A 14,251-nucleotide genomic window follows, 5' to 3' on the forward strand; every position below is an offset into this window, starting at 1 on the left:
GCTGCAGTGCTGAAGAAGTAGCTTACATAGCGTTATAATTTTCCCTATTAATATGTTAAAGATCAAGAGGTGGGTAAGTACTTTATAGAAACCTGGAAGGCTTCCGTAGTGGATATTGAAATCTGGAAGGCTGCTGGAATGGATAAGAGTCGAGTTTGTATGAACCGAAAAAGAACCAATGAACGTGCACATGAGTATTGGCCTCTGTGTTTGATATAACTAGGCTTCAGAGGTGAGTGGGGATTTTCCACAAGTTTTAATTAGTTTGATTAAGTTTCCTGTGGCGGTTAAGCTACATATATTAATGGCCTATGATATTTTTAATGGCTTGTTCTATTTAGATGGTGCTTAGATCTTTAGAAGGTGTAAAGTTGGCAAATATGTAGTAGTTTATCTTCTTTGTCTTTGGTAAGCGTTATCTTTCATGACACACAATCAGTTGAAATTAACGACTTTGTTATTCCCACATACTTCTATCTTTATTGTGACACTTGAGTACATTTTGTGAATAGGCGGACATTTTCCAGCTTGGTATGAACCAACACAAGGTCAATATGCGCTCGAGAGTAATGTGAATATGTGCTGATATCCAAAGAAAGCACAAACCTGTCATTTTATTACATTGCATGCATTTGTACTCTGTATTCTTGTTGTTTGTATCAATGTGTGTCATCATTGGTTGGTTTTGTGTTGACTCATTATCTTGTTTGATGGTGTTTCACAGATATGATGTCGGGCTTGCAGCAGTGGCAAGAAGAGATCTCAAGTCAATCCCGTCATTTGCGATTTACATGGATGATACAGAGGTAAGATATGAAATAGATCTTTGATTTAATATCTCACTATTTTTTTATTTGTTTAAACGGAAGGAGTTGTTTCTTCATTAATTATCCATCATGTTACAAGGAAAAAAGGAAATAGCCAAGGTCCAATTCTTGAGTGATTTGAGATAGATTGATGAGCTTTGTACATAAAATTTTATTGTCTGATATTTATTTCTCATACTGAAATTAATGTAAAGATCAAGAAAGCTAAGTTTCCACCAAAGATAGTTGACACAAATCCATGTTTGGAATATTGTGAAATACATTGTATTGCCATGAAGGAATTTATAGTGCTGAAGAAGTAGATTACATTGTGATATAATTTTCCCTATGACCTTGTTGTCTGTTCTTATCGGCCAAAGCCCATAGGTATCTTTTTCTGCTTTCTTGGCCATTTATATAACTTTTATCTGGAATGGAAAGTTATGTTTACTGGGATGCATGTTTTTGTTAGAGTGCTAGTAACTACGTAGTGATAACTAGGTCATTTATGTATTCTATATTTTATGTGAATCATCTTTCTTTTACTTTTACATTTATTTCTTTCAAGGAAATCTGAAACCACTCTTGCACTTTGCAGCTGAAAAGAGCAGGCAACTAGTGGGGGGGAGAACAACATCCAAGAGTGGGCAATTTACTTTCCTGAACAATCTGGGCACAAGATTAATTAGCATGCTCTGTTAAGGAGGGTGTGAGGCTCTACGTTAACAGCTTTTGAACTGCTCATGTTGAGTTAGCCAGGAGCTGAGTTACGCTGAAAGATACAATGCCGTAGAGATTGCAAGTCAAGCTGCAGGGAAGTAGGGAATTCATAGCAGTTGAAGACCTTAGTTGAAGACCTTATCTGTTCTGTGTGAGCTCACACATTTTTTTTTACCATAATTGAGTATGGTTAACTTTGCTAAGAGTTGTATTATCTTTATGGCCTTCAAAGTGTTGTTTGCTAGGTGTTTGTTTGTTTTAGCTTGTACAAACGTTATTTCCTTTGGGTTTAATACAATGATAGTTTACCAAAAAAAACAAAACTAGTTGGGTTGTATAAAATAATATATATTGCAAATATTCTTTAAAATGTTTCGTCACCAATAAATTAATAAAATGTCTGATTTACAACCAATTAGTTTAGTCGCAACATAGAAACTAATATGTTTGGTCGATCGCTTTGTCCAACGTTTAGTCTTTGTTTAGTTATCGAAACTTTCAGTCACTAATTTACGACAGATTAAACTAGTTATCGTTGTCTCAAATTGGTGATTGAAATCAATTAGTCACTAACCTTCAACGAAATAAGCCCGTACCAATTTAAGGACTGCTTAAACATTTGTTGTTAATTTGTGACCATATGACACGGTCATTAAATTATGACGAAATTGTTGGTTGTTAATTTGTGACCACATAACATGGTCACTAAATTGTCACAAAATAACCAATCACAAATTAGGAACTAATAAAGTATCAGTCGCTACGTAGTGACGAGAAAAATTGGTCACAAAATAGCAATGGTGTATAATCAGTCATCAACTTGATACAGATTTAGTGATTACCATTTGGTGACTGGTGAAATTGTCGGTCGCAAAATTGCAACGATTAAAATTTTGCGACTAGGTGTTTGGCGACGGATCAGATCAGTCGCAAATCCGTCGCTAAAGGCGTTTTGCGACTGAATCTTGATGTTTAGGGACTGATTTTTCCGTCACTAAATGCCTTTTTTCTTGTAGTGATATAATGTGTGATTTTAGCTAACAATATGCTTGAAAGTATCAAAATACTTAGTCATCCTAGTTTCTTCGTTCTGTTCCGGTTAAGTAAGAGTAATATAAGAGTGGGGGTTAAGTAAGAGCTCTAAAATGAATTACTTCATGAACTGTAATAACTAATTGCAATTTATTATTGAATTCACATTCCTGATACTTTTCTCCACTTCTCCGCAGGGCCTGCAATTCTTAACGGATTCAACTTTATTTGAAAGTGTTGTGGAGAAACCACTTACAAGCTCTAAGGTAGACGATTTTGATCGAGTTGCTGTGAAAACTGTTTCTTATGCGAAAGTGAAAACAAGATTACACAGGTACATATTATGTATCTATTTATTGGGTATTGTTGTTCGATTTTGGTCTTGTAAATTGTTTGTAACTGTATATGTGAATAAGAGAAAAGCTTGGCATTGCCAAAACTTAATCCGGACTATGTTGCAGCTGCTTGAGCTTTGCCCGAAACTTACCGCCGTCTTCCCCTTGTTAATCTTCTTGTGGTTGTAACTCTAAAACGGTTAGGACTTCCTTATATTTGCTTTCTTGTACCTCAATTCGTAAGCAGCTTTGCGCTTTGTTGACTTATTACTCTCTTTCTCTCAAACTTTAGTTTTATGTATACCTTATTTGGCTGTCTTCCCCTCATCACTGCATGACATATATCAGTTTAAGCACTCAAGGAAACATGCTGCTGGATGATACCAAGTATTTCTTATTCGAAAGCATACTACCAATGTACAATTTACATGAGGACTTAATCTAGTTATAGCTCTTAAAAACACACGCATTCTGATATAAACATGCACCAACATAAGTATTTCAATTAAGGATCTGATTTGGAGTTGTGACCAGATACAGAATGTTCAGGTGGTGGTGACCAAGATGCACCATCGTTGCAAATGCTGCTGCTGCTTTCTGATTGCCTTGCCTTCTGTCTTGTATTATTTTCAGTTTCCTTTGATCTATTTTTTTTGCTCACCTGTTTCAAAATGGACAAATCTATATCAGAGTTTGATAAAAAAACCAAACTCGCAAATGTGCAAGTGCTTGGTTTATAAGCTATAGGAGTAGATTAATGAATGCTACCTTAGATTTAGAATACTCTTTCTGATAGTGGTAGGTTGGTACAGTTTTGGTTCTGGAAATACTTGTTAGGGCCTTTAGCCTATTCTTAGGTGAGTCGTAGCCATGTTTATCTTCTCCATTTGAATTTGTTGAAGTGTCACCTTGGACAGGTATCTCATTAGAACCACAGCTCTCTTTTTCTTCAAATGAAAGATCTAGAAACTTCTTCCTCAGAAAAGGTCTTGCTTTCGTAATACTACTTACTGCTTCATTTTCGGTGAGTTGCTTGGTGTAGTAGTCTTCCTCATAAGATTGATCACAAAAATGTTAACAGAGTACAACTTTTTTCCCTGTAAATATGTGACTTATTGTAGATGGAACAACTAAATGAACAATCCTTGTGGAAACTTGTAGTTTGGGGTACATTACACTGTCGTTGTTTCTGCATTGTCAACAATAGATATGCAGATTGGCTGTATTCCCCTTCTGCCTCAGGTTTGCTCTTAAATCATACTATCTGCGTACCTTATTTATTTGTCCCTTCTATTTTAGGTTTTCTCTTAAATCATATTCTGCTTGAGATCCTCTGTTGTTCGGCAGGAAATTGTCTTCAAAATGCTAACTTAATTCCTTGTTACAGTAATTCATTTTGGGATTTGAAGATTATACATCATACTGTCGGCCTCAATTGGTAAAGTCGCAGAAGGATTTTCTTTCATTAGAGTCTGAGCTTCTAAATCATCCTTTTTTTCTTCTTCAAATTAGTTGATTTGTTACTTTTGAATGTTTTTTCATATTTGTTTGAATAGTGAATTCATAATCAATGATCTCTAGGTGAATGAAATTTAGAGTCAGCCAGAGTCTCATGACTGGAATTGCATGCTTATAACTTATAAGTTATAAGTCAGCTGAACGATTGTCTATTATGTTGCATGTTGCAGGAATTTCATCTAGAACTAGTTCAGCTGCAAGCTTCCAGGGATCTCCTATTTCTTCTGGAGTTACAGATCGTAGCATTATTTCTGTTCAGCAGAACCCAGTTTCATCAGCAAGATATGTTAACGGACCTGGTTCTGAATCTCCCAGGTATTATTAAGTTATTACTACATATGTATTCTTTAGTTTTCTTGAATTATACTTATATTTCTTTAATTATATATTTTTTTTTTGTTTATTAGATTATTATTTTAATTATGATTACTACATATGTATGTCTTAGCTTTCTTGAATTATATATTTTTGTTTTGTTGGTTATATTATTATTTTGATTTTGATTGCTACATATGTATTTCTTTAGCTTTCTTGAATTACATATTTTTCTTACGTTGGTTAGATTATTATTTTGATTATGATTACTACATATGTATTTCTTTAGCTTTCTTGAATTATATATTTGGTTTGTTGGTTAGATTATTATTTTGATTATCATTATGTATGTTTGTGTTGTTCGATCGTTTGGTATCGATGTTTGGTTAATTGGTTTTGTTGATGTTTGTCTTTAGCCAATATTCTTTTAGTTATGTACTAGTGTAATTATAGTGTATCATGTTCACTATTCACCATAATCCGCATGTTTCAAAATGATCATCAAATATTAAGTCTAGTTTATGTTTCATGATTGGCATATATGACCGTTTTTTTTAAGTTTCTTTTTAATGGCAAAAATATAAAATTATACGGGTTGAGATACTAATTAATGGATTTAAATTGATTTGTAATAACATGAAAGTATAATTGCATTATGCTATATTTACAAGAAAGTGGAGAAAAAAGAAGAGAATGTTGTGATATATTCGAACACAATTTTGAACAACAAAAGAAAAGGAGATTGCATGTTAATGTTGGAGGGAAGCAAGAAGATTTGCATTAACAGCGAAACAATTAGGCCATCTAATGAAGAGGAAACAATGAAGATTAGCATTATCAATGGAGATGATAAGGAGATTATGGAAGCTAATTATGCTCATAAAGATATTGATGAAGCACTCAACATGATTAATTTCGATGATTTGTCGTCGGAAATCGATTGGGATTTCAACAACAAGAATGCTGATTATACGACTACTATTACTACTACTGATGATGCTAATTTCGAAAGAGACTTATCGTCAGAGGAACACAAGTGGTGTTCCTACGTGAATGTTCAACAGTTTATCGAGACATCATCAGACTTTCCAACAATGGAGGCTGCAGGATTCAACAACAACAACAACAACAACAACAACGAAGAATATGTTTCTCGGATAGAAAAGTTTTTACTAGGTTGAGTACTTGTAAGCTAGTTTTAACACGGATTTAGGCTCAATTGTCACTTTGTTTAGTGACTCTTTTATTTGTATGATTCTCGGTTTTTGGGTGCCTCGGGAGGTCCTTCCTAGAAGGTTCGCCCTAGCCTCAGTAACCCTAGCTTAATTAGGTTGGACCATACATTTTTTCTGCAAAGCAATATATTATTTGATGAATTCCAGAAAAAAAAAAGTTAAAAATATTTGGTAACTTTTTTTTGTTTGTTTATGAGTCACTTACTTATCAGAAACAACGTAATAGCAACATATTGGGTTTTTATTGAGCTTAAAAGTCCCTATATAATAGTGTAGATCGAAGAAGGTATAATAGATGAGATATGAAATGAACTTATTGTGTTAATTTATCCACTTACGTTATAAAGGGATGTATATGGAGATTGCAAATTGGGAAATTACAAAATATAAAGGAAGTCTTGTTAAGTTAATTGATGATTGATCCACTTACGTTATACTCCCTCTGTTCTTTAATACTCGTATCGTTTTGGCTTTTAACACTATTCACATAATTTACTTTGACCCTATTTTATTTCTACTATATGAAAACAAATATTAGTATATAATATATTGTAGATTTCATCTTAATATACATTTTCAAAATATTAATATTTTTATAAGTTTTGACTAGATCAGTTTTGACTTTTCTTTGCTCAACAAGAGTGAAGTGAGTCCCTGGCTTGCTGATTGTGTGTATTTAAGTTTTATTAAGACTTTATGTAGTAATTTATCTTTTTTCAAGAAATTTTAATTTCGATTTTTATTTTAAAGCGTAATGTGAATACAACTATAAGATATATATATTTTTTACAGAAATTTCAATACTTATCTTAAATATTTGAAAAAATTAATTCTAAAAATACAACATTTGGCATGTCTTCTTAAAAAGGGCTAAGTTTCAATTAACTAAGAATAACACAAGCTTTACTATTAATCTATTTTTTAAGGGCTCATTTCAAATAAGACTTGCTAGCACAGGTTACTAGCGGACAGGCCAACAACTATTAAAATAAAAGCTAAAATATTGTTTCAAACTTTACTATAAATTTGTCAAACGTTATCCGCTACCTTAAACGCTACTAATTTGCCAAACACTTATGCCCTGTTCTTTAGAACTGAACTGAACTTAACTTAACTTAACTTAAGTTAATGTTATTGAATTGAAATAAATAATAAATAAAAAATAATAAAAATAATAAATAAAAAATAAATAAAAATTAAACAATTAATTAAAAATAATAATTAATTATTATTATTAATAATTTAATATTAATAAAGAAATAAACAATAACTAAATAATTAATAATTAATAATATGTAATCAATTAATTGATAGCGTTTCTTTTCTCACGCTATCGTACTCTATGGGCAAGCTGGTATGAAAAGTTTCTAGTCATTTTTTTTTACAAATTATTGAGCTATTTTCTTGATTTAGGTTATTAGTTAGTAACCCAATTAATCTACAAAATACCTCAATAATTTCTAAAAAAAATGACTAGAAAGTTTTCTTACCAGCTTGCCCATATAGTACAATAGCGTGAGAAAAGAAACGCTCGTTTTGCAAATCAGGGCGTCTCTTAAGTTCCTCAAGAAAAACGTGAATTATTATTCCCTAAGGAATATTTCATCTGACGTTTAAGTAAGTATTTTCTAGAGAGTGAAAGTAAATAAATTTTTAAAGAGAATGCAGAGCAAAAATAGAGTAATTGTGGTAAGAGAAATTCTTTTCACTTTGCAAACGGGAGTATTTATAGCACTAGGTTTTTTTGGGATTGCCCTAAAACCTAGGCATATAATTGGTTACTCATTTATGATGTGACATGTGTCCTTAGGGATCAACCTCCTGTTAGAGGAAGGGGCTTCAATGGAGTGCGTCGAGGCGAATATCGGGCATGCAACAACAAACACATATCAACTAAAAGACAAATAGCTAAAAGACAAAAAAGGAAGTACCATTCATGTAAAAAAAATACCATTCTGTAAAAAAAAGTACCATTTGTGTTTAGAAAAGTACCATTTAATTTTTTTTTTGTCCTTTTTCCTATTTTGTCTTATGTTCTGATATGTATTTGGACACACATATCAGATATGTGTTTTTACTTCCTCGCTTCAATGGGCCTCTTATGCTTCGGCCTTTTGGCGTTGATAATGAACTGGACTTAGCTTTTTATACGCGAATTATTTACGAGGGATTCCATGGTCTATACGTATTTCTTTCGTATAAGTCACATGGCATGACTTGGTTGGTCTTTACTGGACATATATTTTGTGTTACATCAATAATTATTAAAATAAACTTGTGTGATTTAGTTTGACCTATCAATAAATTTGAGTTTTTCTTAGGTTCAGATTGGTTTCGGCTATTCGGTTCAGATCGATTTCAGGATTATTCAAAATTTGTAGTTATATACTGTTCGATTACTTCGATTTCGGGTGAATATCGGTTCGGGTTACTTCGGTTCGGTTCGATTCGAATATCAGGTCATTTCGACTTAAATCAATTCCTGGTCGATTTTAGTTCAGATCAATATGGATTTCGGGTCAAAATCGAATAACGGGTCGAGTAAGTTGGATCAATTTCTTGGGTTTGGGGTAAGTTTTTCCAGGTCTAATTATGACCCAGCTGAATATTTTGAGGACTTTTTAAAGGAGAAACAACATCTCTTTGTTCTGGCTGTCTTTTGGGACATTGAGTTTCATATTATTTTAACTCCTAATAATAATCGTGATAGATATTCTCGTTTGTTTTTACAAAAGGTCTTGCATGTACAAGGTGTACAATACATTTATTGTACACCAACATAACTTTTACCTATTTTTCTCTAACTTTTACTCAATTTTCTCTAACTTTTATATTATTAAAAAAAAAGCTGATAGATAAACATTTTAAATGGTTAAATGATTAATTTTATACATTATTAATTTTGAAGAAATATTTTTTATTAAATTGAAAAAATTTATCACTAAAAATAAATAACTTTTACATATATAAGGATAACTTTTGAGCATTTTACGTTTACTTTAATTTCGGTGTACACTATTTATCGTACACCTCATGTAAATAAGAATTTGTGTTGTCCTTATCAAAGTCCAACGAAGTTTGACGGGTTAAAGTTTATTTAACTAAACAAAAGTATTACTCATGTTCTAAATTATACGAGTAGCACAATAGTGTATTTCATTTGTTTATTTTATACGTTCGCGATGTATTTATTTGTCTTACAAAAATTAATCAATTCATTGAAATAAATTAACTTCTTGAAAATCAATCCATACAATAACGTGATTTTTTTGAAGTACGGTAAAAAAAAGTTACTATATTATCTATATCTAAATGATGTCCCAATACATAAAATAATGTAAAAATTAATAAATAAACACAACATACAAGATTAAACTATTCATCTGACATTTTATACGACATGTGTGTCCTACCTATCAGTAGTCACATAAATTTTCAAAAGATATATTTATTAAACGGGATTTAAACTAACAAAAACATTAATTCCAAACTCAATAGGCATATTTCATATCAGACGATTTTGCCTTTTAGTTCATTGATAAAGTTCTCAATATTCATATTGGAAGATCCACCACTTAATGTTGCTTTCTTAGCCGCCTCTTTCCACATAATGGATTGTTCCTTCATAGCTAAAGCCCGTGGTCCTGTGGTCACCTCCATAATACACCTTTCAATCTCCTCTTTCTCAAGCTCACCGTCCTTTTTCTTACTCATCCTTACTCCCACCTTGAAAACATCTACAAGAAGTATAGCATTTGTTGGTTGATCAGTCCAATCAGGGTAAGCTATAATCGGAACACCAGCCATTATAGTTTCTAATGTCGAGTTCCATCCACAATGAGTTAAAAAACACTCTATAGCTGGGTGCATTAGAACTTTCTCTTGACAACACCATGGAACTATTAGTCCTCTGTCTTTTGTATTCTCGATAAATCCTTCCGGTAATTCTCCCATTTTCCTTCCCCAACCCTCTTTGCCTTCCTTCCTCACCCATAAAAATCGCCTATTTTTGTCACTTTCCAAGGCCATTGCTAGTGCTTCTGTCTCACTTTGTGATAACACAGATATACTCCCTAATGCAATGTATATCACTGATGATTTACCTGGTAGTATTCCAAAATATATGTATAAGTGTAACAACCTTCAATCACATTAAATATTATACTAATTGTCATGAATTACATAGACTAAAAGTTATCTGAACTAAGTGGACTGAATAGACCCGATCAAATCATGTTGCAAAAGAGTAAACATTTGAGAAAATAAATTTATTAGACTTGATTAAAATTTATTGGAACTTATTTGACTTGGTTAGAACTTATCTAATATTATTGCAACGAAATTTATTTTTTCTTTAAAGGGAAGAAGAATGCCCCTTGCCTACAAATCTACGTATCTACCTCCATGTGTTTAATATGGCCCATTAACTTTTGAATAGTAAAAAAAAGAAACCTCTTGAATAAACAAGGATACCCTTTCTCTCTCTTAAAAAAGAAACCTCTTCCTTCTCTCTACAAAAACCCAAATCCTAGGTTTTCCCTTAGCGCCGCCGACGGCTTGAGAATCGTCTCTCCTCTCAGGTCGTCGGCGAGCGGTTAAGTGTAGTAGCTTCTTTCGTTTAGAGTGTTTTTTATTTTTGGTGGAGGAGCTACCTCCGTGAGTTTCGCCGGCAAATCAAAGAAGGGTTTTCAATAGGTTGAAGAAGCTTTATTGCTTCTCTTGATCTCCTCATCGGCGATTTTGTTTCAGTCGACTTTTCCGACCTTTGACACAAGGGATCTCTGTCAGATCGGGTTAAGCAACCTTGGTGTCCATCTCCGAAGCTTCCCTAGACGCCACCGTGGATAATCTCTCCGGTAAAGGTGAAATTTGGGGTAAGGGTTTCTAATTCGGATTAGGGGTGCTAGGTAATTAGGTTGTTTGCTCTGTTTCTGTTAGGTTTTCGGAAACCAATTAATACCTAAGTTCCTTGTCGCCGCCGTCTCGCAGTGTTGGAAAATACGCCGATCTTGACGGTAAAAGGTAAAGACTAGGTTAGAGGGTGGTGTTTGGTATTAATTTTGGCCGGATTTTAGAGGATTATGTCATTTATGTGAGTGGTGTGATCCTTGTTTTCATCCCTATTGTGTTAATTTGATTGGTTTAGTTGATTAGTTTTAATGTCAAGTTCTTCTTTAACGTTGTTGGGTAGTGTGGTTTTATGCTTTGGTGTTGGAAGTTTCCCTGTTAGAACTGTTAATTTTTGTAGCCCTTTGAGTTTTTTCCAAAATTGGTTTGTTGTTGGATGTCTTATGTGGGTATGTTCAATTTTGAGGCAAGTATGGGTTGTTCGATTGAGTTTAAGTGTTGGCCCGATTCTAATTTCAGAAGAGTTAGTTAACCTTGTTAGTGATCTTGTCCTGGGAGTTCATACTACCTATAGTGGTGGTATGTCAGGTTGTAAGGCGAAGGGAGAAGATGAGGGTGATTATGGAAGGGGGTGTTGGTGTCCACAAAGTTGGGTTGTTAGGTTTAGGTTTGCGATGAGAGGTGATCTCATTGCATTCAAAATTTCTTATCCGAAGACAGCTCCCCAATGTTTGGGGGTTCATAGCTTGTCAACTAGGTTGAGTCTCTCCCGTTCCAAGGAAAGACTCCATGTACCTTTTCAAGAAGGTATAAGGTCACTGTCTCAGTTTGTTTGTAAGCATCTCACCCTGCTTACAAAGTTGGTTCAATCAATGAGTGGATTATCTATCCTTCCGTGTCTCTCTTTGTCGTTCAAGTGTCACAGGGTTTCAAGGGCTTCCTTTCGACGTCTACAAGCTTGCTTCGAGCCAAGTGAAAATGGGAATGAAGAAATGTTATGGGGCTTCATCAGTCAAGGGCTGACGATCAAAGTATTCACTGCCTTTGCGGTTTTTAAAGTTTACTGTTTATTTTGGTTTGTAAGAGCTAGTAAAGCTCTAGTAGTAGTTTGTTGTAATATGTGAACCTTTTCAATTATGTATGTTTAAACCTATGTCGAAAAAAAAAAAAAAAGCTTTTGAATAGTTTGGTCTATCTAAAATATAGCAAATTCATTTACTTTTTTTTTTATGAAATCTACATGTATTAAATTTTATTGTTAATATGAAGTATATTATGACCGTCCATACTTTTCTAAAATGTAAATAATGTATCGTGTGCATTTAGATCGATAATACGGATTAACATAGTTGTATTTAGGGGTGGGCATATTTGATATCCGAAAAATTTCGGATCGGAAAATTTTGATCCGATCCGAAAAATAGTATAAAAAAATCCGATCTGAAATATCCGTACTTAAAGAATTGGATGAGATAACCGATTTATTTAGGACCGGATATCCTATTTATTCCCGACCGGATATCCTATTTATTCCGGATATTAAATTTTTTTAAAGGTGATTGTTTAAAATGAATTAATATTTTTTTAGAAAAAATAGAAAACTCGTATATTTCGGATATTCGAATCCGATCCAAAATTTTCTAGATACCCTATCTGTAATATCCGAATTTTAAAAAAAGGATCATGGATCGGATTATTTTGCCCACCCCTAATTGTATTGCCTCTGGCTCAAAACACCAATTTCATTGCCATAAATGTTTTAAACACACGTTTTAACTCGTAAAAAAGAAGCATTCTAACGGCAGTGAAAAAATAGAGCGAAAAAAGTGGATCGATGGACTAATTAATTAGTTGTTGTTTTATTAAAAAAAGAAACAGATAATGCAAATAAATTAGAACATCCCAAAATGATTATATATATGATGACTGATGTAGGATATATACTAGGAATTAAAAAAAAAAGAACAAAAACTATTGTACCTTGCTTATCCAGCCAATTCATGCATAAGTCATTTTCTTCCTCATTTTCTTGCGCACCTCCAACTTTAAGCATAGATGGTGGGACTAAAGGGCCGATGGGAATAATGGGTTTGAATTGCATCATGGAATGCACCAAACTTTCTTCTATATCACAAAAAGAACTTCCAAATATCCATCGAAATTCATCTAGAATACTCATGGTTTTCATAACTACCTTTAGAAAATAAGGAGGGCTTGAGGGAAGAATTAAGGTCGGAAGATCCTCTAATTTAAGCAATGGTAATCCAGGTATTTTAAAACCATGATTTGGATCAATTAATTCAGATATATGGGATATATTTTTGTGGTAATAATGATAAAATATGCCATACGTTGCACAAGATTGAATCCATAACATAGCACAAGGAAGTTTGTGCGTGGTTGCAACATTTGTAACCCATGGTACAAAGCAATTGTTGATGATGCATGCAAATCTTTTACCTTTGGCTTCAAGGGTATAAATTAGATCTGAAAGGTTTTTTGCTCCGTTCCTTGGAAGGTACTCTTCTAGGAGGATACCTAGATTCTTGTCGCGGTCAAGTTCATTGTCTAGGCCATCATCGAAGAACTCAAAATCGATGAAGTTGGTTTCTTTGGCTAACCCATTTAACAAGTGGTCTCGAGCATTGTTGGTTGTGGCTACGGTTACATGGAGGCCTTTTGAACTGAGGAGTTTGGCAAAGCGAATCATAGGGCTTATGTGGCCTTGGTAAAATAATGAGACCATTAAAACATTAGTTTCTTTGATGTGCACCATTTTATTTTTCAATGATAAATTAAGAACGATGAGAGGAGGAAAGCGAGGTGGTATAGTGTAGGAGCAAGTAGGTAACTACTTGAAATTATATAGTCACAGAAGAACGTGATAATGCAAGTGAATCATGCTTAGAATGTGAAATTCAAGCAATACTTTATTAAACTTGATTTAATTAGGGATATGTTTCCTTTTATGTAAATAATATTAAAGGTAATATATCACATATTATTATTAAAGATTGATTATAAAATATAAAAAATTAACAATAAAGGTAATATATCACACACTATTTTGAAAAATGGTAACATATCACACCATATTTTAAACTTTTGGTGTTACAAAAAAAAAAAAAAATACTAGATTAGATCCCGTGCACGCACGGATTAGGAACATTTTTTTACAAAATATTTAATTGAATATTCCAAACTACTGCATAATTATAAAATTTTGAATATGCTCATTTAAATGTATTCATCTAATATAAATGTTATACATGTGTAATATGCTAATGTGACCAACACATCGAGTGAACATGTTTTTCATATTAACATACCGATTTAACTAAATATTATCAATAAATATTTAGCAAAATTATTATTACGTAGTATTTATTATTGATGTAGTTTATAAACTAACTAGTTTAGGACCCGTGCATCGCAGTGCATC

At 33.1% G+C, this 14,251-nt stretch overlaps 1 protein-coding gene and 1 long non-coding RNA gene across 3 annotated transcripts; one reads left to right on the top strand and one right to left on the bottom strand.

Moving 5' to 3' along the window:
• The first annotated feature begins 2,748 nt into the window (after nucleotides 1-2,748).
• On the top strand, nucleotides 2,749-4,938 carry LOC110780989 (uncharacterized). Of its 2 annotated transcripts, XR_008924107.1 has the most exons (4): nucleotides 2,749-2,892; nucleotides 3,020-3,092; nucleotides 3,811-3,917; nucleotides 4,015-4,938. It is a non-coding gene; the product is annotated as an uncharacterized lncRNA (long non-coding RNA). The 2 variants fall into 2 exon arrangements; XR_008924108.1 differs by lacking the exon at nucleotides 4,015-4,938 and having other exon boundaries at nucleotides 3,811-4,005.
• Nucleotides 4,939-9,284: 4,346 nt separating this feature from the next.
• On the bottom strand, nucleotides 9,285-13,742 carry LOC110790755 (UDP-glycosyltransferase 84B2-like). The gene is made up of 2 exons (XM_021995526.2): nucleotides 12,790-13,742; nucleotides 9,285-10,064 (listed from the first exon to the last, which is right to left on the bottom strand). Exons 1-2 carry the CDS (start codon nucleotides 13,583-13,585, stop codon nucleotides 9,472-9,474), a joined length of 1,389 nt encoding a protein of 462 aa, XP_021851218.2. The 5' UTR covers nucleotides 13,586-13,742; the 3' UTR covers nucleotides 9,285-9,471.
• Nucleotides 13,743-14,251: the final 509 nt, after the last annotated feature.

The sequence above is a fragment of the Spinacia oleracea genome, chromosome 6, assembly GCF_020520425.1.
Source record: "Spinacia oleracea cultivar Varoflay chromosome 6, BTI_SOV_V1, whole genome shotgun sequence".
Classification (NCBI taxonomy): domain Eukaryota; kingdom Viridiplantae; phylum Streptophyta; class Magnoliopsida; order Caryophyllales; family Amaranthaceae; genus Spinacia; species Spinacia oleracea.